This window comes from Corvus moneduloides, chromosome 4, assembly GCF_009650955.1.
Source record: "Corvus moneduloides isolate bCorMon1 chromosome 4, bCorMon1.pri, whole genome shotgun sequence".
NCBI classification, from domain to species: Eukaryota; Metazoa; Chordata; class Aves; order Passeriformes; family Corvidae; genus Corvus; species Corvus moneduloides.
In genome coordinates, this window is record NC_045479.1 from 33228214 (window position 1) to 33254249 (window position 26036).

Consider the following 26036-nt stretch of genomic DNA (forward strand, 5'->3'; position numbering starts at 1 on the left):
TTCTTATTTCTCCAGGGATCCTGGAAAGAGTAATCCCTCGCTTCCCTCCCTCTTCCCCCAGCTCCCTGAGAGGCTTAGAGCAACGTAATTTCAGGGGCACATACCCTCAAGTAAAGGATCTTCTTTAATCGATTGGACTGATACGTCGGTAGCTGCAGTCCTGTTCTCTGAAGCTGTAAAATTAAGAACCGGTGTTCCCTCTTTATTAAACTGCTCAGAAGTTTTGTCCTAGAGTTAAACAGAGAAAGAAATATTATAGGCAGTTGTTTGCGCAGAGGGAATGGAAACAGAGAAACTTAAAACTAGAACTCTCTCACAGCAGAAACTGGCCTAAAAGAGAATTTGCCTGCTATGAAACAGATCTTAACCAGTCTGCCTCTGTGTGTGTGTTTGGGGTTGGGGGGGGTGTGTGTGTCTGTGCAAAGTGGTTAAAACGGACCTTTATTTTAAATCTCCTGAAATATTTCGGGTTTTTTAAAATACTGTTTCTAAATGAAAGTATTTTTTGAAAGTCTTAGGTAATAAAAAGAAAAATAAAAGAGCCATATATTCATGCATTCCTATGGATATTGGAAAAGCGGGTGGTTTTCACCCAAAGTGTGAGCTTTGAATTGTTGAATTCCTTGGTCTCTTCGCACATTGATAAGATTTAAAACACAGGCGAGAAAGATAGTGGACTATTTCGAAAAGGCACGAATTAAGGAAAAGAGCTTCCGTGCTTCCTCGTGAAAGGAGTACTCGCTGAAGTAAAGCAAACCCGAGATAGCAATCTCTTCAGAAGAATATTTCAGCATCGTGTGCCCGCGCTTGTCTTTTCTACTGAGGCTATTTTAGAACCCGATTCGGCGGGCCCTTCCCCCGCTGGGGCGGGGAGGGGAGAAGAAGCGGGGCTTTAATGAGTGGCTGAAGTATCGGTGCAACACTGGCCAGCCGGGGCTGCGGAGCGGCTTAGAGACCTTTCCTGTGAACCCAGTCAAAGGTGAAGGGAAGGCCATTTCGGGTCCAGCACGTTTCCCGGCAAGCAGCTTCCCTTCCTTCTTCAGCAGGTCTCTAATCTGATCTTTTCCCGGATAAAGGGGTAGCTGAGGGATGTTTTTTTCCAGCTACCACTGTCGAGTAGCTGTGGGCACCATCCGCCACATGCACCATCTGCCCTTCCCTGTCATCTGTCAGGGCCGGGCTGCTACCCCCACATCTTCGTCCCTGTTCCCGGCGTTACCTGCCGCCATCATCGAGCTGGGGCTGCGGGAGGCGCGAAACCCCGTCGTGACTGAGCGCAGAGGTGGTGCTCGGGGGCTTGGGGTGCGACAGGTTTTTTTGTGCTATGGGGGTGTCTCTTTGGTGGGGAGTGAGAGGTGGAAGCGGTTTCCGTAAGCCCCCGAGAGAACAGGAATGGAAGGGGCGCAGAGTACGAGCGGTGCCCGCGGTGCGCGGCCAGGTGAGGCAGAGGCCAGCTGCCTGCCCCGGGAGAGAGGCTGGACCCTGCCCCAGGGGCCGCTCCACGGGCAGTTCCCCTCCCCGGATTTCACATGAAAAACGACACGTTTCCTCCTTGCACCTTCTGGAACAACGCCTGCTCCGGACCCGGGGAAATAGATCCTCTCCCTGCCCCCGCATCTCCGTGTGCTGGCACTTCGGCAGCGTGTTTATAACTGTGCGTTAAAAGCACTAAATGCCTTGGGGAAGGGAAAAAAAAAGGGGGGGTGGGGGGGAGAGACAGAGAGTAACACACAGAGAGAGAGAGAGGGAGAGAGAGAGAGAGAGAGGGAAAAAATGGAGCTCTGGATGTCTTTTAAATGAAAGACACATGCAACATTTTTGCAGCTTGCAATCCACTTTTATCCCAATAAATGTCCCTCTTTAAAGACAACTATTAAACTCCAGGAAAGCCGAGGACAAGGAGCATCTCCTATGACCGTAAACCCCCCAAGAGCTGCCAGCAGCAGCAGGGCTATTTCTAGGGAGGCCGGAGGGAGCGCGGGTGCTTGTCGCGGGGATGCGCGTGGCCCGCTGGCGGCGAGGAGCCGCCTCGGCGGCGGCAGCGCTCGCTCCCCACCGAGCTGCTCCGCACCCCGGCAGCCCCTCCACCCTTTCCCTCCCGGGAGGATCGGACCACCCCGGCGGCGGCGGCGGCGGCTGACCCGCGGGGCCGTGGAAGCGCCGGCCTCGTCCGGGGACCGAGCTGGGGACGGGCTGCAGCGTCCTCTGTGTTCTTCACCCCTGCTCCGCTGAGAGAACACGACCCTCCTGCAGCTTCTTCTCCCCAGCGGGGACTCCTCTCCCTTACAGCCCCGTCTTTGCGAAGCACTCCCCGCCGAGATTAGCGCCGACATTTATGTATATGCGTTTACAATATCTGAGTATTAAATATAGAGCGCGATAGCAACTATGACCGGGTCTTAAAATACGTCCTTCCTCAACAGGAAATAATAAATAAATAAATAAAAATCAGAGTGATTCCACATCACTGTTAGCTCCAGGGACCAAATTCTGCTCTCATTTACCTCTGTGCAACCCAGAGGACTTCAAAGGGAAGGAGAGATGTAACCTAGGGGAGAATTGGCGCCACGTTCTCCTTAAAAGCTTGAAAACAGAAAGCTGACTTCAGCGGGCTAAAACCATTTGAGAGGGGTTGGACAGATCCCGGGGGAGAAGGCGGCAAAGGGAAAAAATTCTGTGCTGAGGTGAGACAGCTTTGAAAAGCATCTTTCTTCAGGGACCTACTCCCTCCGCCAGGCAGCCCCGTTATTAAGAGCTGCATGCAGATGTGCCGCTGTGTTTCCAGAGATGGAGTATCTCCTAAACCTTCTGTGAGAGGGTGTTATGTGTGATGGAGAGACGTTTCGTGACCAGAGGTGGTGTGAAGGAGCTCGCCCCTGCAGTGCATAGGAGCTCCTTGGGGGAAGCCTGTCCATTGGGACGAGCCGGGCGCGCACACCGCGGGACGCTCCGCGGTACCGCTGGGCTCTCCTGCGGGGACGGCTGGCTGCCTTACCCCCGCCGTCCTCGCATTCCTTCCCTTCCTGAGACCAGAAGTTACAGACCAAGCGTAGGAAAGAGGATCCCGCATAAATTTCAAACGTCTCGCTGCCGAACAGTCAAAGAATTTAGGAAGAGAAATGAGGGACTGCGGTGCCGGACCCGTACGCTCCGTTTCTGGGTCCGCAGCCGCTGCTGCTCGGGATGGCAGTTTCCAGCCGAAACAGGGCTACTGCGTGTTGGAGGGATCTCCTCACACCCTTGCATTTGTTTAAATAAAGTGAGAACGGCAGCAATACGGGCGATGATCTCCCCTTCAAATGTCCAGGAATCCCCATCCTCTCCCGTCCCTCCTCCCCATTTCTAATACCGGGTTTTAACTATGGATGTCCGGACAGATAGAAGATTTTTATCTTTTAATCTGTTTTACACCAACACTTCTCTTCCCTTCAGAAAAGTTACAACACGAAATTTATTTAAGGATTGAAGGGGAGGAAATTCACGCTACCTGAGACTCGGCTAAACGAATTTTGGGGGTACTATTCAATTCCTTCCACATACGAACATTCCAGTTGTCTGGTAAATGGAAGGTGAAGCAATGAAGATAAGGGCTGGGTGCTGCCGCGGGAGGAGTGCCCTTCAGTGAGGGGCGTCTGAGGGATGGTTATAGGGGAAGAAGGGAAGCAATAAATTATCTTGAATGTGATCAAGCACCCCAATAACCGCCGCAGGTCGGGGATCGGGTGCGTGAAACACGAAGAGAAATGTCTATCTCGAAAAACAGGTGCTCGAATGGTTCAGTATTTCCGCAAGCCTTCTGTTTTCTTTGCTGAGGCTTTACCTAGGAGCTCATTTCAATTTCAGACACGGAGATTTTACTGCATGAAATGGGCACAGGCTCCAGAGAGACCTCTGAGAAACCAGACTCTCGGTCTCTGCCACTCGGTCCTGGGAACTGACCTGACCTGCGGAGGCGAAAAAAGGTGTAAAAAAACACTCTGCGACTCACTCCATATCTCCCTCCCAGTGGAACGTGGCAAATTACAAATTACAGATCCAAACGCTAGCTTGGCTGAGAAATAATTTTCCAGACATCCTGCTTGTGAGAAGAATCATGTGAAATATTCTTATTGCCAGCAAAAAGAAGTGCATTGCCTCTCAATGAGCATTGAAATAAACTGAGTTTTGGGGACTGTTGTTTTTTTGTTTTTTTTTTTTTTTTTTTCTTTATGTATGTGAAGCATCACTATTTTGATCCCTGAAAATAAAGACTGTGTTCCCGATTTCCGCAGCCAGGCCGCAAAAGGTCCCGATCCAAGCCCCCTTTAACGAACTTTCTTCCTAACAGGCAGGTTTTGTTCACCTGAGCAAACAAACACAAATCGGTTCTGGTGTACGTGGATAACTTTAAGATTTTCCGTTCGGAGAGGAAATGTTTAATTGACACTGTTTGGAGTGACTTTACCAGAAACCTGGGATCTGTAGTTTCAGAGATCAGTGAAAGCGTAGGAGCAAGTCGACTACACTTCTACTCGGTAATTTAATGTTAATTCTGCGTGGGCAGCGGACGAGCCTATTGAGCTCCGCTCACCTCGCACAGGGAAAGTGGTGTCACCTCTCATTAGGCTGGGCCCGAGCCTGGAGCCTTTCCTGCTTTCCCAGCCAGGCTCGAGGTTCAGACGTTTCCAGGTCTAGTCCACAAAACAGCCCGAACGTAACGACAGCAACCATTTCACGGTTCCTGCAGTTTGGCGCTTTGACAGTGCCTCAGCTGTTTGGGAGATTTCCTGTATGACACCTGCACAGATAAAATGAAGATTCCACGTGCCTCAAAGGCATACCCAGGGGGCAGGCAAGAAATTTGGTGAATGGAAAAGTTGCCCCGTTAGGAAAGCAGGATTGCTGTCAGGGCTGGACAAACCTCGACAATTTTCTTCTTACAACAGGTAGTGACTCCTAAACCAATTTTTTTTAAACACAAAATGGAATGAGATAATATTTAGTGTGTTGATTTTGATTTAATCTTAGCCCCATAGGAAATCTCAGCAGAGATGCTCTATAAAAGCATTAATCTCTTATCTTGATCTAGTTCAAATTATAATGAACCCTACTTACATATGTGCTATAAAAACAAATTCTACACGAATTTAATCTGTGCTTCATCGGACTGCTATTGTAGCCCTTTATCAAGTTTAGAAAGGATTTGAAAGTTGGGTCGTGGGACTCAAAGCCCGGTGCAGTTTTGCACCACTAGAAAGAAGATATTTGCTCCTGAAGATGCTTCTCAGGTCCAATATACGTATTTATTCCCCTCCACTCCCCCCTCGCCGCACTTCGACTAAGAGTGGGATCTGACTTTCTACTCGGGATTTTAGGTAAGGCAAGCACAGAGCTGCTCTGTGTGCAGCCCCGGAGGAGGCGGCTGTCCCTCCGCCCTTACCGGGGGACAAAGCTTCTGGCAGCTTTGGCCGAGCCGGGCTCTTGCAGCCGGAGCGCCTCCTCAGAAGCCAAATCCTCGCCCCCTCCCCCTCTGCCAAGCTTTCCAGCAAATTATATTCGCAAGGCAAAAGACAAACACCGTTCTTCATATCACAGAAACAGACGCCTTATAAGAAAAATTTAGAAGTGGAAAAGCTCGCTATCAGGTTTTGCAGTTAGTTACGGGTGATTATTTGCTTCTCCTCCCGCCCTTACCCCTGTAATATATTTCCAAGGAGCAGGCGGTCCCCCCGAAGGAGCTGATAGAGAGTTTTAAGTGAACAATTCTGTCTAAATTGCCCCTTTTTCTCTCCCGTCGCGAAACAATGCTGGGCTGTAGGGCACTGAACTTTAGCGCACCTCTGCAAGAGAGCAAACTAAAAGCAGAGCCTTCCTTTGCAAGTTACCCAGTCTTCCCTGATGGCAGTTTGATTGCTACTGGGACAATTCCGAAAATATAAGGGCTACATTACCGGAGCGACCCGAGGCTCTGAATGTATCGAGAGGCCTGGAGAGTGCGTGTGGGGGGGACTGCCTTGTCATCTCAGATGAATTGATTTCTTCTAAGGCATGAAATATGGGTCGACATTGTGGTTTCTAAGCACGAAGGTAAAGGAAGGTGTGAGACAGAAGGGGCAGGGTCTAAGAAATAGATCCCTGTTCAAGTTGGAGGTACTAACAAATGGATGCATTGAGCTGCTTTGACAAGGACTGCCGGTTTTCAAGGCTACCTCGTTTGAAAGAACCCTTGCTCTTTTTTGCATTTTTTTCCCCCAATGCGATGTGTGCTAGATGCGATTAAAAGTGTGTAATTCAGCGATGCTGAAAACCACAGAGCAATTTTATTCCGGTCTTTCAGCACCGCCTCTGTACAGTCTCAGCCTTATTTTGTCATTTGCTGAGAGCTGCCTGTATCTTTTGCAACGCTAGCCTGCATTAAGGAGCATCTATCCCCGAGCCTTTAGACTCTCTGCCCTTCTTACCAGAAACGGCTAGATGGACACAAAAAAGAACTTAGTGGTTAACCGATATGCTGCTAATATTTCATCCACGGCCCCCCTTCTCCTCCTTTTCTCCCCCCCCCCCTTTTAAAACTTCAGTGCTTGGAAAAACAACATATTTTAAGCTTTCCACACAAATATTGATATTGGCAAATAAAGCTAGCCCCCAGCTTTTGGTTAGAGACAGTCTTCTTTTTGTTTCTACCCTGGGCAATCCAAATTAATCCACTATATTACAAATTGCCTCGAAATATTTCACTTTTCCTGACAAAACCCATACCTGTCATATGCCACCACGAAATACATTTTTTTCTAGTCCGTTTGTGTGCTGGCTCTTTCTAGAGGGTATCGGGCAGCGATGGGAGGTGAGGAGACGACATGATCCTGCAGGAAATTCTCTTATTTGTGTTTGCATTTGTGCTGTGGCAAAGCACAAAATGTTTAATGTTATCAAGTATTCAGGTAAAGCAAAACAGTGTAAGCTTCAATCCTTGCCTCGCCTCGCCTCCTGTTCGCAGGGCAGGAGGTGCCGCCAGGTGAAAGCAGGTCCCCCCCCCTTCGACCATTTGCCACCACAGCCAGCGCATCTCCCCCGAGCAGGGACAAATCCTTCCCACATCGTCCTGGCCGAGGCTCTGAGCTTAACCCGGCACACGGCCGGACTGCACATTACACGAAAGCAACAACTTCCCGAGTCATTACCTGCAATTAAATGCGAGTGAAAACGGCACAAACATGGAGGAGATATGTAAAATACAGCTCTTAGGTTTTGTTTTGTTTGAATATTTTTTAAAAATTTATTTTATTTTCGGTCAAATGTCTCACAGAAATCCACGGGGCTGGACCCGCACTGGAGAATGAAGGCGCCGCTCGTGGAATGGAAGCCAGGATCCGTGCCGGTTTGCCGGGCACAGCCCCTCGGTGTCGCTCCGGAGCGGGGCGCACGCGGCCGCTCCGAGCTGGCACCGGCCGCAGGCGCACCTCTCACAGAACCTGCGAACGGAGAGTAAACTGCGGGGGAAGAGAAAAAGCCACCAGAAACTGCCACTTCGTGAGACTGCCAGGCCGATGTTTTTATTCTCTTCTCGCCTAGCCGTGCTTTTTAAATCCCGCAGCAATCATTTTTTCATGTAAAGGACATCGTCGTTTAAAGCAAAATTGCCGGAGAACTGTATTCACTCGCATGAATAGCAACGCATTAGACAAACGAGCCAAGCTTACGGCTAGCCTGTGTTCTTGCAATGAATAACTGCTCGAACCCCCCCTACCTGGTAATGGTGACAGAACCCACACCATTTGGACAGGACAGCTAACATCTCATGATCGGAATGTAGCAGGAATATACAGCCCATTTTATTTTTGTACGTTCCTTTTCTTCAGACCATGGCTCACAAGCACAGAAAGTTGAGCCAATTTGAAATAGAGGCATTTATCCTTTATTAGAATTTAAGTAGTTATAGCACTCTGTCCTAAAAAGGTGTCTTCCATCTCAGGATATATGTGGAACACTTTGGCTGTGGCTCAGCTACCAGGTGGTGCTTATTTGCGTTCAGGACTGAAGTACTGCCTCCCAAAAAAAAAAAAAAAAAAAAAAAAAAATTGCAAACCTCTGGTTTCTTTGCATAAGTGTAATTTAATAAATGAATAAGTTAGGAATAAAAAAATCTTCTTAGACCCTTAGCTATTAATAAACATGGTTTTTATCACTTAACTTTGTGAAATCAGCATTTGTTGTTACCAACATAAAATGCTCTTACCTGCTTTATTGTTAAAGAGCTATCAATTGCATATCAGTCAGAAGTAATTTTATATCTTCCTAGGTATTTAGCTTATTTAATGTTTTATGCGGAAAAAAAAAAAAAAAGCTTTATATAAGTAGCAATCAGTCAACTAAGAAACTAAGAAAAGGTTACTAACTCCAAACAAATCTGTTTAACATTCGAATGAAGATCAGGGGAAGAACAAATGCTAGACCTTGGCAGCTAGTTAGGTATGTACTAACCTGTTGTGTCAGCATCTGTCACCAATATAATGGAGGAAGTGCTCATAAAGGACAATCCAATTGTCTAGATGGTCTGCAAATAACAGTATAGCTCATAGTGTCATTAATTTAAACTTCCAGTCCTTGTAAAGATGGTCAGTCTGGGGCAGTTAAAAAATTAAAATCAAGGAGCTATTAATCCAATACATTCCTCATAGTGCTTTTAACAGTTGTAATGGAAGACCAAGAAACAGTTTTGCAGCCATGTGTCTGAGGCCAGATTTGGATGCCATCTGTGGCAAGTTTTTGAAAAATATAAACACTATGTACAGTGGACATGCCTTTAATGAATGCATGCTCGAATAATAGGATTATTAATAATTAATGACAATGATTTACTAAGTCAAAATGTAACACCAAGTCACTCTGCACCAAAGCAACGTGTATGCTATACATTGGCTATTTACATACCTGTTGGAACACAAAACGCATTTCAGCAATAATCTTTTGAGTCAGCATGGTTACTGCGTCTGAAGTAGGTAAGTAGGTAGGTAGGTAAATCTGCCCTTTATTCAGTGAGAAACATTTCCTCACAGTCTTTTGTCATTCAGGTGTGTGTGATCTGAGTACCATTTAGCACCTCTCTAACATTAGAAATTCAGACCATGCATTTTGGGGAGCGGTTTTGTTTGTTTGTTTGTTTGTTTGTTTTTTCCTGTTGCTGCAGGTGTTTTTCCTTATGCTGCCTTCAAACAACAGAGGGTTTAAAGAACTACTGTGCATACCTTCAGGTAAGTTGCACAGGAAAAGACAGTCCAGGGATCTGTTCAGGAGAGCTCCTAGAAAGCTCTTCAGTTTGCTTTTGGGAGTAACACCCATCAACGTTTCAATACATAAATGCACCTTGTTGTTTTCTTCTTTATTTCAAATGAATGCTTTGAATACATTCCTGAGTCCCAAGCTTCATACATACAAGGAATTTTTTTAAAAGAGCTTATTCATATGAAGTTCCTCATCCTTCATGTTAAAGGATCTTCAGGGAACAGAAAAAAGGGTCGAGGAGGTGATGCTAGTGAGCCTGGAAGAAGTCTGAAGCACTGCAAAGGCAGCAGCACATCCAGGAACACAGTTTCAGGTTTCTGTGATGTAAGTTTTGCTGGACTGTCACTGACTCACAGCCACTCCAACATTAGAACAGACTGACAGAGAAACTTACTTTTAAGAATATGTTCTTGTCCTAAATGAGAATTACTGCATCAGGGGGTAGGTGTGGAGGGGACAAAGAAAAGTGGGGGGGAAAAAAAAGAAAAAAAAAGGAAATTAAAAAGAGAGAACTAAAAGAAAATGCCCAAAAGACACACACAAAAAAAGCATGAAACTGCTTGCAGAGTAGGGCTTGAAAAATAAATGTAATAAATACCCACCACGTGTATCATCCGTTTTACCTCTGACCTTATGTACTATAAGATGTGACTATGAACACCAAGACACGTTGGTTACTTCACCTTACCCCTGAGTGCAATAAAGGTCTCTCTGCTAGCTTCAACAGAAGTTGCACCTTGCACATTTTTCTGTATTTGGTCAGACACGCTGTACTCTGAACATTGCAATTCTGAGAAAGATGTGTTGGATACCATAATAAGACCTCATCCTATTACACTTTGCAATGTTATGTAATGAAAACAGAAACATGTTTTGGCATACTTTATACCTTTATTTCTGTTGGGTATATTACTTAACTTATGCATGGCAATATCAACTAATTGAATAGCAGACTAAGCACATCATGAACCCACAAAGGCTTGTCAGTGAATATTGCCACTCCAATTTGTAATTCAGTAAACTGCATATTAAAAAGCTACCATTTATCTTTGCAAAATAAAATGCCTTAAAAAATGTTGCCGACCCATTTTATTTAGGCTGGAAGGTATTTCTCATTCAGAAACACCTTGAAAGCAAAAGATATTAGGTATGGCAATTTTTATACAGCAGATACATTTTAGATAGAGATGTAGCTACAGATATAGATGATGCAGACATAGAAAGAAGCATAAAACCTGAAATATCCCTTATTTACAGTTCTGGTGATGTGCAATATATTATGGATACTCTAGACAAATAGAGGGGACAATCTGCAAGATATGTTAAACTGTGAATTGCTTGATTTTGTATTTTGATTTCCAGTTAACACCTGTGACAGTGGCTACACACACTGCCAGGTGTATTGGCAGACATTTTGAAATAACAAAGTTTTTCCTATAAAACTCATAACCTTGATGTTAAAAGCAAAATCACAAAAGCTCCAGCATTTGTTAGTGATGTTTAGAAGTAACTATATTGCAGACCCTGAAATCAAGCTGAACATTTAACATCAGACACTGGGAAACTAACTAGGTAAGATAAACATCTACGGGCATTTTATACCCTATTGACAACCACAGCATTTCTACAGTCAGGTCAAGCAACCTTCACTGACCATAATTCCCCATAAAGGCAAAGAAATCTTTTCTGAAATAGGGTGCACTTCTCAAAAGCAAGTGATAATAAAAACAGGACACTGGTTAAAACAAGCAAAATTATTTAGTGGAGGTTTTCCATGAGATCAGCCATCTTTTTATCTGAAAATGAAAGTGAGTATTCACAAAAGTGGAGATAAATGCTTTTAATCCATAGCTGGATGTGTATGTTAGAATTAAAAGCACTTTACAGAATAACATGACGTTAACTTAAGTACATTCTTAAAACAGCCACAATGCAATAATTTATGTTCTTTACTGACTGAAGTTTCAAGCCCCATTACCCTCTCCACCTCTTTCTCCATCTACAGGGGGTTGAGGCTTACGAAAACAGACAAGGAAATACCAAAGACAGCCTTTTTTAGATCCAATTAGCAACTTATACCCTCAAAGTGGAAAACATTAAAATAATGTTAGTCTTTGAAATCAAGGAACATATTCTGTCCTGAATACTGATGGACAAAGCATTGACTAGAAGTAATGAGTTAGATACCCATGAACAGCTGAAATAGTATTTCATCTCTTTCTCTAGATTTCCTTGCACCACAGAACATTTATACATGGGTCTGAAGGAGCCTCTCTCTGCGAAAAAATTATGTTGGGTTAACAGTGACACGTAGATCTAATTTTACGTCATCCCAGAACAAAATGACAACCTTTTATTTTTTTTTAATTCTCTAGGAAACAGAAGTATTTGAAAGTATTAAACTATAACAGGTTGCTTTATCATATTATGACAATCTAGAGGACTACTCATACTCCTAAAAAAGGAAAAGTGCATGCCTATCATTTGTATACTCATTCAGTCAAATATTCTAAACAGACTTCTCTAAGAATGGCATTGCTGGCTGCTATAGCTCACAACACAGTTTGCAAGCATGTATTTTATTTTGTAAGAAAATGAGAATTCAGTGTTTCAATATGTGACATACATCACATGAACATGAACTCTTATTACATTTGGAGTTCCCATCCAGTTCTTACAAGCAAGCCTAAACTTAGTCACTGTGCAACAAACCTTTCAGAGTTAATCAGTTCTGCATTCTATACCACATGAACATATAAGCAATTGAAAACACAAACTATGATAACTTACTGACAGGTATAAAATACTTTGACCAAAAAATCCCATCAAACCCAAACCACTGTAACCATGTATAATAAAATAAGTCAAAAGTAGTTAACTGAAACTGGTTTATTGGTAATAAATGAAAATCCAACAATTGATATTCAGAGGCTTGAAAAGAAACAGCTCTCCATATGCTCTCCATATTGGATTAAATCAACTAGTTAAGTTATCTCCAATATTCAGCTAATATTTTTAAGCTTTTGCCTTTTTTTGCCTGCTCCCCATCCTCCACTTAGCTGCACTGGATGGTCTCGAAATGATATCCGTTCTTTATGAGATGGACGCAAATATGATTTTTCTGGAGTAGAAATATTCTTTTCTAAACAACAAAACAAATGTGAAATTAAAAACCAACCAACCAAAGCTCCCTAAATTTCACTGTACCATATTATTTTCAAGACACTAATATTTTTATGTCTAATTTGACAGCACACAATTTTTATAGCTATGTATTGCTCACCTTTTAAAAGTAATACAAGTATTTTCACAAGGTAGTATTTTCAAAAATAAAAAACCTCCTTATCCAAAAAGATAGTAAAACTACCCAACAAAATTGTCATATTTTTAAAAGTGCCATTATCTGTCCATTTTGAAGCTAAACACCTATGGAAATACTCAATGCTTTTGACACAGAAACTCACCCTTCAAGTGGATTAATTGTTTTACTATATTAGATCAAATAAAAGAGAGTGTTCTTTTGTTCAAAGCTCAGGAATACTTTAACTTAGATGCTAGATAGTGCCACAGAAAAATTTAGGAACATGTGAAACAATCACTTTCATTGTCATGCATACAGATGCTCGAACAACTTAGACAATAGTTTCTACAAAACTCTTGAGATGATTATTTAAATAAAATAACCAGTAGGCATGACTAAAGGTATGATATTCATTTAACAAAAATGAACACTTTACACCTGGAAATATCTTTCTTTGGCATCTCTAAGAAAGAAAACATCTGTGGAAGACAATCCAAACTCTGCAAGAGAATGATATGATGCTCACATTACAGCAGTTTGTGTTTGTGTATATATATAAAAAATTAACATGCCAGCTTATCAAATACCTATTATATGAACAACTTTTTACCACTTAACAAAGGAAAATATTATTACCTACATAGTTTCAGTATTTTTGATATTTTAAATTTTTAGTACTTCTCAACAGAAAAATTAAATTTCTCGCAATACATAGTGCCAAAAAAGTAGAACAAAGTTTAAATCATATGACTGAATATCATTCTATGTACCAAAGAGTAAGAGTTTCTTTGTTTTCTCATGGATGCTTTTATGTAACCTGTTAGATCTAAATGTCAGGGGGGTTTCCGCACCCACAGTTCCCTTTCTTATGAATTCTTAAATTATTGCAAATGTATCTTACTAAATAGTTCTCTCTTTTGGCAGTCAAGAGCTTTCAGGTATTTTTAACATTATCTCCATTCATCTTCTTATGGCTCTACAGATGTAGCCAATTGTTTTTTTCTTAAAATATATAATTTACTCTAGATGTACCTCCTAAAGATTTAAAATCCTGATATTTTGTCTTTACACCATTCCCGGTTTCCTTGCCTTTGGATTATTTTATTTAACACCTCAAGTGGTAGCAGATCTCTCTAGTACAGAAAGACTTTTGTCAAAGAGCTAAGAAAATATTTAATCAAGCAGTAAACTTTCCATTAATTATTTTGACTGGGAACCATAACATATTCACTGAAGGCCAAAACCCTCAAATAAGTAAATAAAGTGGTTAATTAGTGAAACTTCAAAATAAATCTAACATGGTAATAATATTTTTTAAATTGCATGCCTTTAATTTAAAGCAATATTTTCTGAAACTGAAAACATTGTTAAACAACAAAAAAATTAAGACTGGAGTATGCTCTTTGTTAAAATAAAAACAAATGTGCTATTGCACATTTGAAGTGGAAAACAAAATCAGGCTAACTTATTCTTTTCTCATGCACTCATCTTCAACATGGTATCAATAATATAGGTAAACAAGACATACCAGCTATTGTTTTGTATATTTTGACAAAAATGCATTTAATTACATTATTTTTAAAACAGAATATAAACAAATGCTAGAAAGAGCCTATCAAAAATGAATTTGAAAACTAGTCTAGCAGTGATAAAATCAATACAGCAAGACAGTCAATCAACCTCATCCTAACTGCCTGATCTGGATTATTTCTGGACTAACAGCCTCACTTGTTTACAAATCTGTGTGCACTGCTAAATAGTATTTTCATGATGGATTTCAGAAATCTGTACATACAGGGTTTTTGGCTCTCCACTTGTAACTATATACAATGCATTGGAAGGGATATATTGTCCTTACATGAGTATGAAATGCACATTATTTGTTCCATTAAAAAATCCCCAAAGACCTGCTATAATTTGCTGCAAGAAACTTGTGAAAAGTGTCCATAAATTGCTAATACATCCTTTTATTTTGGCAGAATAACAGCTGCATCTATCATACCATGAATTCTGCTTGTCTAAACAGAGACAAAAGTTCACAAATTTGGTTTTTTTTATTTTTAAACTGATTTACACATTGTTCAGAGGGTAGAACAGTCAAGAAACGTAATAAAATATTAATCTGAAGTGCATATAGGCCGTCTGGCAAAACAACATTTTAGATGTCTGTGAGAATCATTGCTCAGGATTTGCAGACCCTCAGCAGTAGGGCAGGATAACTTCATCAGCCTGAAGGTATTTTCACAAAATCCCAGATACTCTAAAGGTGTAGATTCTCTGCTCTCTTGAATGCAGGTTTAACAAATCAGAGGCTCTCCCAAAGTCCAACAGTCATGGGTCTCTTTTTCTTTATCTGGTCTCGTTACACTTCATAGTGTCTGCTTTAAACTGTATTATACAATTGTGACCTAGACAAACTGAATTGAAGCACAGACTAACTCTGTATTCTTTCTTTCCATCCTTTACACAGTTCTCAGAACTTTCAGCCAAAGAAAATAAAGCCATTGCAGAGAATGATCAACTAATTTGGAATGAAATATCTACAGAGGGGTTTGTTGTAAATCACTGTAAATAATTCCTTTTGTATGTCCCCTCTTTCCATCTCTGAAATGGGCACTTTTGATATCTACTAAATAGTACTAAGAGATGGGTATTATTGTCAATGCTGCTGTTCCAATTATCAGTCTAATTGGAGTGATGAAAGACAGAGCTGGCATGGAGAACCAACAGCTTATTCCCTGAAGAAGAATTCTTAAGCACAGATAAGTCATACCAGCATAGTACCATTTGCTTACTCCTATTCACATCATTGCTATTTCTCAGATGTTACACTAGTGCCTATTGTAACTGCTAGTGGCTTAAATATTATTTATGATCGAAAAATTGTGTCATAAAACAAAGAAACCTCATTTATAATGAAGGTATTAGTCAAATATGAAAAAGGGTTTTGCTGCAGTTCTTTCTCCTAGAGTTTAATGCAAGACCAAACAGAAAGATTAATGAAAACATACTAATAGTATCATAGATTCATAAAGGTTGGAAAGGACCTCTAAGATCATGGAGTCCAACCATTGGCAGCACTGCCAAGTCCACCACTAAACCATGTGTCTAAGTACCACATCCACAAGTTTTTTGAACATTTTCAGGGATGGTGATTCCACCACTTCTCTGGTCACTCTGTTCTAATGCTTGACCACCTCTTCAGTGAAAAAAATTTTCCTAATATCTAATCCAATAATGATACTCCAATAATGAATGGAATGCATTGCAAATACAGGACTTACCTGATTGATCATACATATGCCCACAAATTACTAGGCTTACTTTTACTTCATGTCTTTTGGTATACCAGTGAAAATCTAGGTATGAGCATTTCACAAGTGCTCAAGAGCAGCTTTGCACTTAAGTGTAAAGTGAGCAACTAGGTAGAATCTTCCAAGAAGTAAAAAAAAAATTGCATGTAAACTACAAAAAAATCAGTGACTTGATTGTCAATACCTGTGTTTATAACAGATTTCCTGATTCTGATTTTCAAACAGGCATTTTTTTTCCTTCAGAAATATTTAATAAAGACACCTCCATTAGGAAATGGTAAGAATTTGGTCAAGATCAAGAGGATGAGAGAAGACAAGAGAGTCTGGTCAGGGAAGACAATGGCACTCTGAATTAACAGATTGAACCTAGAAGTGTTACAAACACAATCTTGTTTTTCAAAAAAAAAAAAAAAAAAGCAGCAAACCAGATAACAAACTCAACTTTCCAAATCCCTCAAAACACACCAAAATGAATAGGCAGGTGAATCCTTAATAAATTTGTTTCACTTTTATTTGTTATTTTGAGTGTTTTATGTATTTCTCTTACAGCATTACTAATGATGTGAACAGTTTTTACAGCAAGCTTGGATTTGCAATATATCCATTTTCCTCTAAACTGCAATGTGTCCTGCAAATGAATGGTTCACATGCTAGCATATGAGTGAATCAAATTACTACTATCATAATTTCTTGACTGGTAAAATAAAGGTGAAATTTACAGTCATATTTTGCTATAAAGATAAAGAGATCTGTAAGGCATATATTGCATTAATATGCATACATACACACATAGGTATGCACATGTGCGTTTGTGATTTATGAATAATTGTAAGCATAATCACAATACTTTTATTTCATGTTATGTTCCTTAAGTGTATTTGTAGTGGGCCTTGCCCAAAGGCAACAACAGAAAGATTCACACTGTTTCAAGATACTGTCTTTAGTATGTTTACTAAATAGAAATTAGATAAATATAAACTAATATGTTTATTAAACATGAATTAGAACAATTCCATTTGGTTTACTATATACAGTACTGATATTTTTGACAACAACTATTATTATTCTTCTTACCATTACTTGTACTAGAATTAAATAGAACCTGGCAAGTATATTAAGTATAATTTAACATGGTACATGGTTATTCTAATACCCACTGATGTGGGAACAAATCTTAGCCAAGAAAAGCAATTGGAAGACAGGCTCTAACAGTTATTTACTTGCAACAATTTACTATATGAAGCTCCAGTATGGTCTGAGAGACTTTCAGATGCCTATATATATCAAAAAACTATTTCATTTGAGTATGTGCTGAAAGCTTGTCTTGGGGTAATGTCACATGCTTCTATTTCTCAGCAGTCACTTTTTGGTTGTTTAATCTGTTTTCTGCTATTGATTTGTTCTGGTCTTTTTTCTGTTAAAGTCTGGGTCTTTTAACAAATGTCAAGCTTTACATATCCTCTGTTTTGATAAGTAATGCAATATGCAAAATGCTTTGAATGAAATTCTTGGTGTCCAAGAAGAAAAGCTTTGTTAAAAAGGTTATGATAGAAATTTTATGATGCATAGTAGACGTCATAGGACATTTATCGATCCACCTAACATTGTGTGTCTGGAGATATAATTTATTTCAAAGTCCTTACCATATTGTATTACTTAAAAACAAGTACAGCATAAGAAGGCATGGAGAAAAAAACCTCAACATTTTAATGAAAGTGACCAGAACGAATCCTTAGCAGCAAAGCATTTACATCAATTTAAGCTCTGGAAAGAAGGTAGGTTCAGCAGGTCTGTGAAAAAGGTAAATGCTACAATATCAGAAAAAATTAACCTTTTACTAATGTTACTTATGGCTATAATGAAGCTGTATTCTTTTTTTTAGTTGCATTGTTTGCATAAAAAATATTGTGTTGCAATTTTACATTATATTTTTAAATTTCAAAATTATATTTAAATAACATTGAAAATTCTGGGGAGCAATTTATATGAAATCCCACATGATATGTAAAGACATATCTCCTTTTTCTATGGAGATTTGAAGAAAGAATATACTCATGATTAATATTTTTTCTTTGTAAGTAAATGGTGAATCTTGTTTGTAAATCTGCTTGACTTCATGTCGGTAGGAGTAGAGACTAGTTCTAAAATTTTATAGAAATGATGAACTTAAATTCCTTTGTTTACCAAACATTGATGCTCTTCTAATTAGATCATGCTGACAATTACATACTTGAATAATCTGAACTCTAAAATGTGACTGAGTCACATGGAGTTGAGAGAGAACAATTTAAAAGAATATATTATAAACATTTATTAATTGCCATTCCACACAGTTAAAATAAACATAATAAACATAGTGTTTCAAACACATTCCTGTAAAACACAACTCTTTTCTAACTACAAACAAGACTTTCAGCACTACTGGTTATCACAGCTCAATATTTATTTTGTGTTTCAGCTCCTTATCTATTTCCCCAATTCTGACCATTTAGGATGAAATTGTGTCTGCCTGAAATTTTCCAAAAAAGTTTGGTCACTTTTAAGAAAATATGTAAAATATTTATGTTGTCCTTTGCAGAGGAGATCTAAAATCTACCAAATAACAAAGCCTTCCTTTTAGGATATGTCCAAATTTGGATCAAGTATATACAAATTGAAGTTTTTCCATGATCAGAGAAGGAGTTCTTGATCTTTTGGGCTGTATTCACTAAAATGCCAGTCATGGAAACATGATTAACCATGATATTACATGGAGCTAAGCAAGACAACTCCTAAAGATAATGTGGAAGATCATGCTAACTCAGGGAACTTAAAAGCCTGCTCATTTAATGCCTGTGAATGAACAATAGCTACAGAAACCACAAAGAGGGTAAGAATCAAAACTCCTACAGGAAGAAGACTGAAAGAAGAGGCAAAGGGCTGGAACTAAAATCCAAGAGAGGAATGAGACTGACTTGGAATCAAGAGAAACTAAAGCTAACTTGGTAAACATTGTCCTGGCACAGCTGGAACAAGAGATTAGAATGACTTGACAAAGAGACTGACAGAGCAGAGAGAAAAACATGAGGAAGAAGAAAATTGTAATTGGCAAAGGGGAACTGAGTAAGAATAAAGAAGATGGATTATGGGCACTATATGGCTCCTAACTCTCAGAATGTACATAATTAAAAGAAGTGAAAATACAGGTAATGATAAGAAAGAACACAAAGAGTAAGTACATTATGAGACTGGACTCAAGATCTGCCTAAACAGTACACTAAAACAGGCCAAATTTGGAGGAAGTCTAAACTAGAAGATGATGAGTCTGAGGAATATTGTCAGGAATAATCTGGATTCAGAAAGAAACAGAGAGCGAGAAGAAAAAGGTAATCAGACCAGGATCTGTAGAAACAAACAGAAGACTTGATGGCTTATGTGGGAAGGAAGAGTGGATGGGAGAGGAAGCTTATGCTGCAATAAGTTAGAGGACAGAAACAAGAATTGTTAATAGTAAAAGAAAGGATTACGGAACACAGGTGTGGAAAAAACAGCAACGAAAAAGAGACAAATCAGAAGGAAAAAAACAACAAAAGAAAGAATGTCTTGGGAAAGAAGATCTCATAGACACATCTTTACCATCCAGTGCAACAATCTGAAATAGCTCAACATAAATTACTGGACCTTTCAGTGCACTGACTTGAGAAATATTTTTGAACCTACTTAACAAACATCCCACAGCAACGGAAACATAAAATTGTTATTATTGACTCAAATCATAAGACAGAAATCCTTGTCGATGGTTTAATGTTTCCATGTGTCTAAGCGGATATCTAAGTGAGCTACAAGCCAATGTCTTGAAATCGGTTTTTCTCTCTCTCTTCTTTTTTTTTTTTTTTTTTAAATCTGGTTTCTCCAAAAAACCACACTGAAGAACTTCCAAACCTGAGTAGAAGACTATAGACTATCCAGCTGTAAAATTAAGCACTTAAAATTTAGAAAATGCCTTTGTGTATCTGTTCTGGAATTATTTTCATAATTGAAAACATGGATGATGAAATTACATGAGATCATGTATCATTTTTTCTCCCTAGCCTGTTAAATTCAATGAAAGCAAGTTCTACATACCTTTTAAAATCTGCATTTAGGTAATTTTTTAATATGCAATCTCAAAGTGAATTAAGCAGCATCTGGTAAAATGTCATTCTGTAGTCTATTCAAAAAGATTAGGTATATGTTGTTTGATAGTTAAACAATACATAGAAAAATATGTATGTATCTCCACAAAAAAGAAAAAAAAAGAAAAAAAGAAAGAAGGAAAGAAATATGCACAAGAAACCCCTTGGTAAAATATGAGTAAATTCATAGAGAGCTTAAAAATGAGATGCTTACTACACAGAGTTTACAAATCCTAAATGAAAGACAGCAGTCCTTGAACTAGAATATATAGACAATAGTGACACTGAGAAGAAAGGAACAGGAAAGCAGGAATTTTTTAAAGTGAAGCTGTACCATACACTGCTCATAAAAAAGTTGAAGAGTTTCTAACAACTCTCATCATGAAAGAAGGGATGCAAAAATAATCAAGCTGGGGGCTCTGTCAAGAGCAAAAAGAATTGAATAAGATTCAAAAAGAAAGTGAAATAAAAGTTACTTTGTTTTTTGTTCTGAGTTGGAAGACTTTTCACTGTAAGAAAGTCATAATTAAACTGCATTAATTTAATTTCACTGACTAACACGGTAGTAAAGTTTGAATTTATTTGAGAAATAGAACCGATAAATGTTTTTCAGTGGAGATATACATGGGTCCATTTTTGAACTAAGGTTCAGGTCCTAATTATTTTTTTTTCTGGAAAGCACTATTTTACTGCTATCAGAGGCTTCCTGAAAAGCTAGAATTCAGGGAGGAGAAGAATTAAGAACTCTGGGCAGTATTTTAAATAACAAAGGCACAGATCCCATTGTATTTCACTTTCAAATTCTGGTCAGAAGATTGCAGTTCCCAAGGCAAATATAATGAAAATAAAGCTTCAATTTGCAGAGAAAAGAAAACCACAAAATTGTGATGACAGTTAGACAATGTAAATATGTAGGAGACTCATCTAAAGGACCAATATTGGTTGGCCAGAAACATATTAGGAGGAGAGAAGGTAGTTGATTGTCACAGCCTACTCACAAATTGGATATGAGGATATAAAAAAACTATACTGTCTAGCTAGGTATGAAAAATGTTTAGCTTCTAATTCTTGCAAAATATTTCTGTGCCCATCTTGCAACTTAATGTTGACTATAGTACCAATTCTCAGGAAAGTGATGAAACAAAAAATACAACCAGAAATTCACACCAATGTTTATAGAGTCATAAAAATCATAAAGAATGGTCAGATAAGAATGGACACCCCCCCCTCCCCCCCCCAACCAGCCCCATACAAAAAATTACCTCAAGAAATAGAAAAGAAAAAATAGTTACTAGGGAGCATAAAGCAATAACTATGATTTCTAGAAGGAATATAATATTCTTTCTAGAACATAATACAAATATGTTCTTAGATCATAACATACTGGCCATTAAGAGAAACAAAGTCCTAAATTAGATGGATAACTATTTAGTCCAACTGAACAACAGCTACTCTTTCTTTAGGTTATACATTTATATAAGCTTTATTCTTTTAATATTGAGTCAATTTAATGAACAATTATATTTCCCTTTGAACATGTAACAGGGAAGCAAATCAAATACTTTAAAGTAAACAAATGCTTTCCTTAAACTAAGATATACTATGCTAAAAGCATTTCTTTTATTACTTAATTGATTTTGCTTTGTCAAGGAACAGAATTAAGTTAGTTTAGGATTAATGCATCCCATCCAAATTTTTCAGAAAAAATAGTAAATTTGGCTTATAAAAACCTTGACATTGTTTTATTCAGAATTCAAAGAACCTGCCTTTGGAAAAAAAGATCTATAGAAAGAACATAAAAGTTGGGAAGTTCCCAAAAATATTTCTTAAAATCTTGATTTAGTCTTTCTAAATCCCCTGTGAATTAAAGGATAATAACTTCAAAGTGTTGGAAGTTTTGTTTTAACAAAGACATGATCATTCATACATTTCCCTGTACTATATATAAAAGGTATTTTATTTCAGTATCACATAAATTTGAGAGGGATTTTTTTTTAGTAATTATACTTAAGAATCCATTATCTTGCATTTCTAGACTTTACTTTTCAGCCTGTAAGATCTCAACAATTTATTGATACAAGTTCTAAATTACAAGTTATATATAAGGAACATGTATGACACTCCCAAATAACAGCTCTTGATTCCAAACAATAATTGAATTCTGAGCAACAACCAAAACTATGGATGTTGGAAAGTGAACTTAGTAACATTTTATTAATTAAAGATTGTCAAACCATTGAGGTTGAGATCTCCTGAAAAAATGGTACAAGAGCTTGATTTAATAATTTATTGAAATGACAGCACCTCTAAAGCCACAGCATCTTTATAATAATCTGTAATACAACTACTAAATCACTGAAACAGTTCCTAGGCATCTTCATTTAATATTTCAGAAGGCAAAACCAAGAGAGACTATACAACAGGAAAGCATTTTATAACAAATACATTCTCAGTAAAGGCAAATTTATGATGTTTTCAGATTAAGGATACTATGGGGCTAATAATTTAATTTTGATCATTGAAAAGCAACAGTCTTTGGCAAACAGAACTAATGTAATAAATATGTTTCTATACTGCATATGAAATGTACAAAGCTGACAGTAATGTCTGGTTTTATATATCATAAGTGATACAATTGAATGTATCACCACCGTTTAATTTCTTAAATCAATGATGATAAAATTTATATAGACACATATGCAGAAACACGTAAAAATATGTAAGACCTGGACTTTTTTTTCCTTAGTTCCTGGACTACTGAAAGGGGAATGAATACATAGGTATGGTGTATTAGATGTGTATTTTATGAAAGTATACATATATTACCAGACATTGTAAACTCTCTCTCTCTCTCTCCACCCCTGCCCCTCCACATTTATGACTCTGCCAGTTGATTGTTCTTTCCTGCTCCTCTCCTAATTTCTCCTGACTGAAAGTATAATGCAATGACACTTTTATCTTCCAAAGAAAGATCTTGTTCCCAAGATCCACACAGGCAAGTTCTACATGTTGAAACAGTTCACTTTAATTTATTTTTGGATGGAGTTACAGTATAGGTTACAGTCTAAACAGTGGTTACACACTAATATGAATGCAGTGTATACTATTTAACTCAATTATTCAAGATATGCACACATTCAATTCTGGATATATGAATAACGATAATTTTGCCATTGATATCAGTTTAAAGCCATCTCACCTAAATTCAGGATCTTAGCAGTTAGAAATCTCATCTAATTTAAATTGTGTGGCTTCATCACTAACCAGTGGAGAGGAACAAGAAAACTAAGGGCACAATTCATTCTTTTCTAAGATGGCAGGCACAAAGACAGAATTATATTCTTTCTCCATTGATGCAATTAACTTAGACTATGATGATAAATTTTATCTAATCTAATTTTAAGAGTGTAAATCAAATGAATAAGCACAAACATATTGAGTCACTATTATCTTTTGCTTGTGGTGAACTAATGTAAATAAATCTTTATTCTACAGCCTCTACAAAGTATGTCAGAAAAATAGAGATTTCAAGCATTTTTACATGTTTTTCTTGAATTTTAATTTATTTTTCACTGAAAATAAAAATTCAGCATATACGGAAACATAATCAAAAAGTAAATCCAGCAATTTATATATATAAATTACATGAAATACCTAATTTCTATTTTGAAAACATTTCAAGAAACTTCACTACTTAGGAATTTTGATAATTTTGCCAAAGTTATGTACTACAGTTTATATTATCTGCAATGTGTTTTTTGTGGGTTTATAGTTTTATTTATTTGAAAGACATTGTACAGAAGTAGAAAAATATAGTATGCCATATTATCAGAAATATATTAACATTTCTTCAGTTACATCAGACAATATAAGACAGGAAACTTAAAATTCTATACTTTTATGACATTCAAGAATTTTTTTTTCATTTTTTCTAAATATAGATTCTTTTGTTACCTTCTATGGTATTAGAGTGGTAAAAATATAAGCCCTTAAAAGGATCCTCTACTACTGAGCTATATATAGTGAGTTCAGTGGGATCATATACTACAGCATAATGGGTAATCAACATGACAGAAATCTGTGCCTTGATTTGTGATATGTGTTCTGGTGTTCAGGCAACAAAACATGCATTTTTCAAAGCTCTATTAGAAAAAAAAATAGAGGAATATTAAAAACCAAACCTTTTTCATACTTTAGGGAAAAGAAAATCTTCTTGGGACTCAGACATGAGAAGACCTACAATACATCACAGGGAACTTCCCACTAAAATCACTGGAGGAAAGTCTATTGATATTAAAGTTTTTAAAGAAATCTGTAGTAAATGTATGATACAAATAAACAGAAAGATAAGCAGCATGTGTTATTAAGGATTCCAGGCATGCTCAGTTCTACCTAACATTTTAAAGTGATCTTTGATATTGAAAAGATCTATAACTTACTTGAGGATCTTGCTGAGTGTCTGTGTGGCGGCTTATTTTTTTCTCTGTTCTCAGTCAAAGCACTTCCACTGGCCATGGAAACAAGGTCTAAATCCATGTCTTCTCTACTTACACGGCTTGCCTGGAAGCAGTGGGAGAGAATGTACACAATCATGAAACAAAATATAACATTTTCTGAATGTAGCTCACATTACTCCAAATAAACAAACAGGTCTGTCAAACAACCTTCTTCAAAATGATACCACAATCCTTTTTTGTTGCCTAGGCTGAACAAATGCACTATGTCAAAGCATTTTTGTAAATAAGAGCCGATCTTAAAATTGTGGTTTGTGATCTGAGTCAATGCAACAACAAAAGAAAACATTTTAGTACAGTAATTTTGAAGAAAATCAATCTTGCAGCGGGCTGATGAAACCTTAAACAGCTTAAGATCATTTACTGACCAGTCTATAATTTAAGTTATAGTTGAATGTCAGAGATGTCATATTGGATTATTTCCTGCAATATTTATGCTTTATCCAGGACACGTATCACTTCAATCAGTCATGGGCCCAGTGAGTAATTTAATCTTTTAAGTTTTTGCTAACTAACCATAACCATCAGACAGCATTTTAATTATACTTTAGGCAATGGTATTATATTAATTATATACTTCTAACATGCAGTGGTGGTATGCTTTGGCATGAGACATGTTAGCTGCACACACATATGACAAAATAAAAATGAAAATCATATTTCATTTTAGCAACGCTGTTTTGGGAAAATATAGGGCAAAGTTTAAAAACAGACCTGGAAGATACCACCCACTGTAAATTGCAGATTTGTTATTTTTGCAGAAACAACTTCACATTTACTGAAGAAGATAAGGAAAATCCATTCAGCACCAAAAGCAGCCTCTAACAAGATACTGAGGGCCAGTAACAATGATGGGGAAAATCAGACACTGCTGATGAACAGTCTACAAAATCCCCAGTGCAGAGTCAGTCGGCTGGAAGTACTGAACATAAGGATATACCTTTCTAGTCTCTGGACCTTCAAAAGTGACATCCAGAAAAGTAGATGATGTCTTTCCTCTCTCTGGGCTGAAGAGCTAGGTGTCCTTCAGAAGCTAGGTGTCTAACTGAGTATTTGTTTTTTAATATAAAAACAAACTAACTACAGAAAAGGAAAGACCTTGCTAGTGGTAATGTCACTAAATTTTTGTCTAACATTGTAGTAGCAAGATTGCTCAACCAAGTATTGACAGACTGGGTCTCAACTCCATCCTCAGGGGGCTAAAGCCCACAGCTCCCTTTTTCTCAGGAAAGTGCTGTTACTATGAAGTTGTAGGCCATTCTGGAGGAGATGATTTCCAGACTTCCTGTTCAAACTAGCTCACTGTACCAAAAGCAGCACTGCACCAATGCAGACAGGCTTTGTAGTCCAGTCTAACTTAGAGAACTCAGATGAAATGGGGACCTGTTTCATTTCCTTGTCTTTACTCAGTCACTGTTTAATGTAAAATTCATTAAAAAGTCCATGCATTTTCCAACCAAAAACTCCAAAGATACAGAGATTTTACACTCTT

At 38.1% G+C, this 26036-nt stretch overlaps 1 protein-coding gene across 4 annotated transcripts in view; it reads right to left on the reverse strand.

Annotated features, from left to right (window-relative positions):
• Nucleotides 1–10335: 10335 nt before the first annotated feature.
• Nucleotides 10336–26036, reverse strand: part of LRRIQ1 (leucine rich repeats and IQ motif containing 1) — a 105397-nt gene continuing 89696 nt past the window's right edge. For 2 of the 4 annotated variants that reach the window (XM_032107274.1, XM_032107276.1), the window contains 2 exons: nt 24470–24590; nt 10336–12403 (listed from right to left, as the gene is read on the reverse strand). In XM_032107274.1, the coding sequence (XP_031963165.1) occupies nt 12264–12403; nt 24470–24590 (261 nt within the window). In that variant the 3' untranslated portion in view covers nt 10336–12263. Of the gene's footprint in view, nt 12404–21756; nt 24173–24469; nt 24591–26036 lie in introns of those variants that run through there. The other 2 variants (XM_032107275.1, XM_032107278.1) reach the window with 2 other exon arrangements.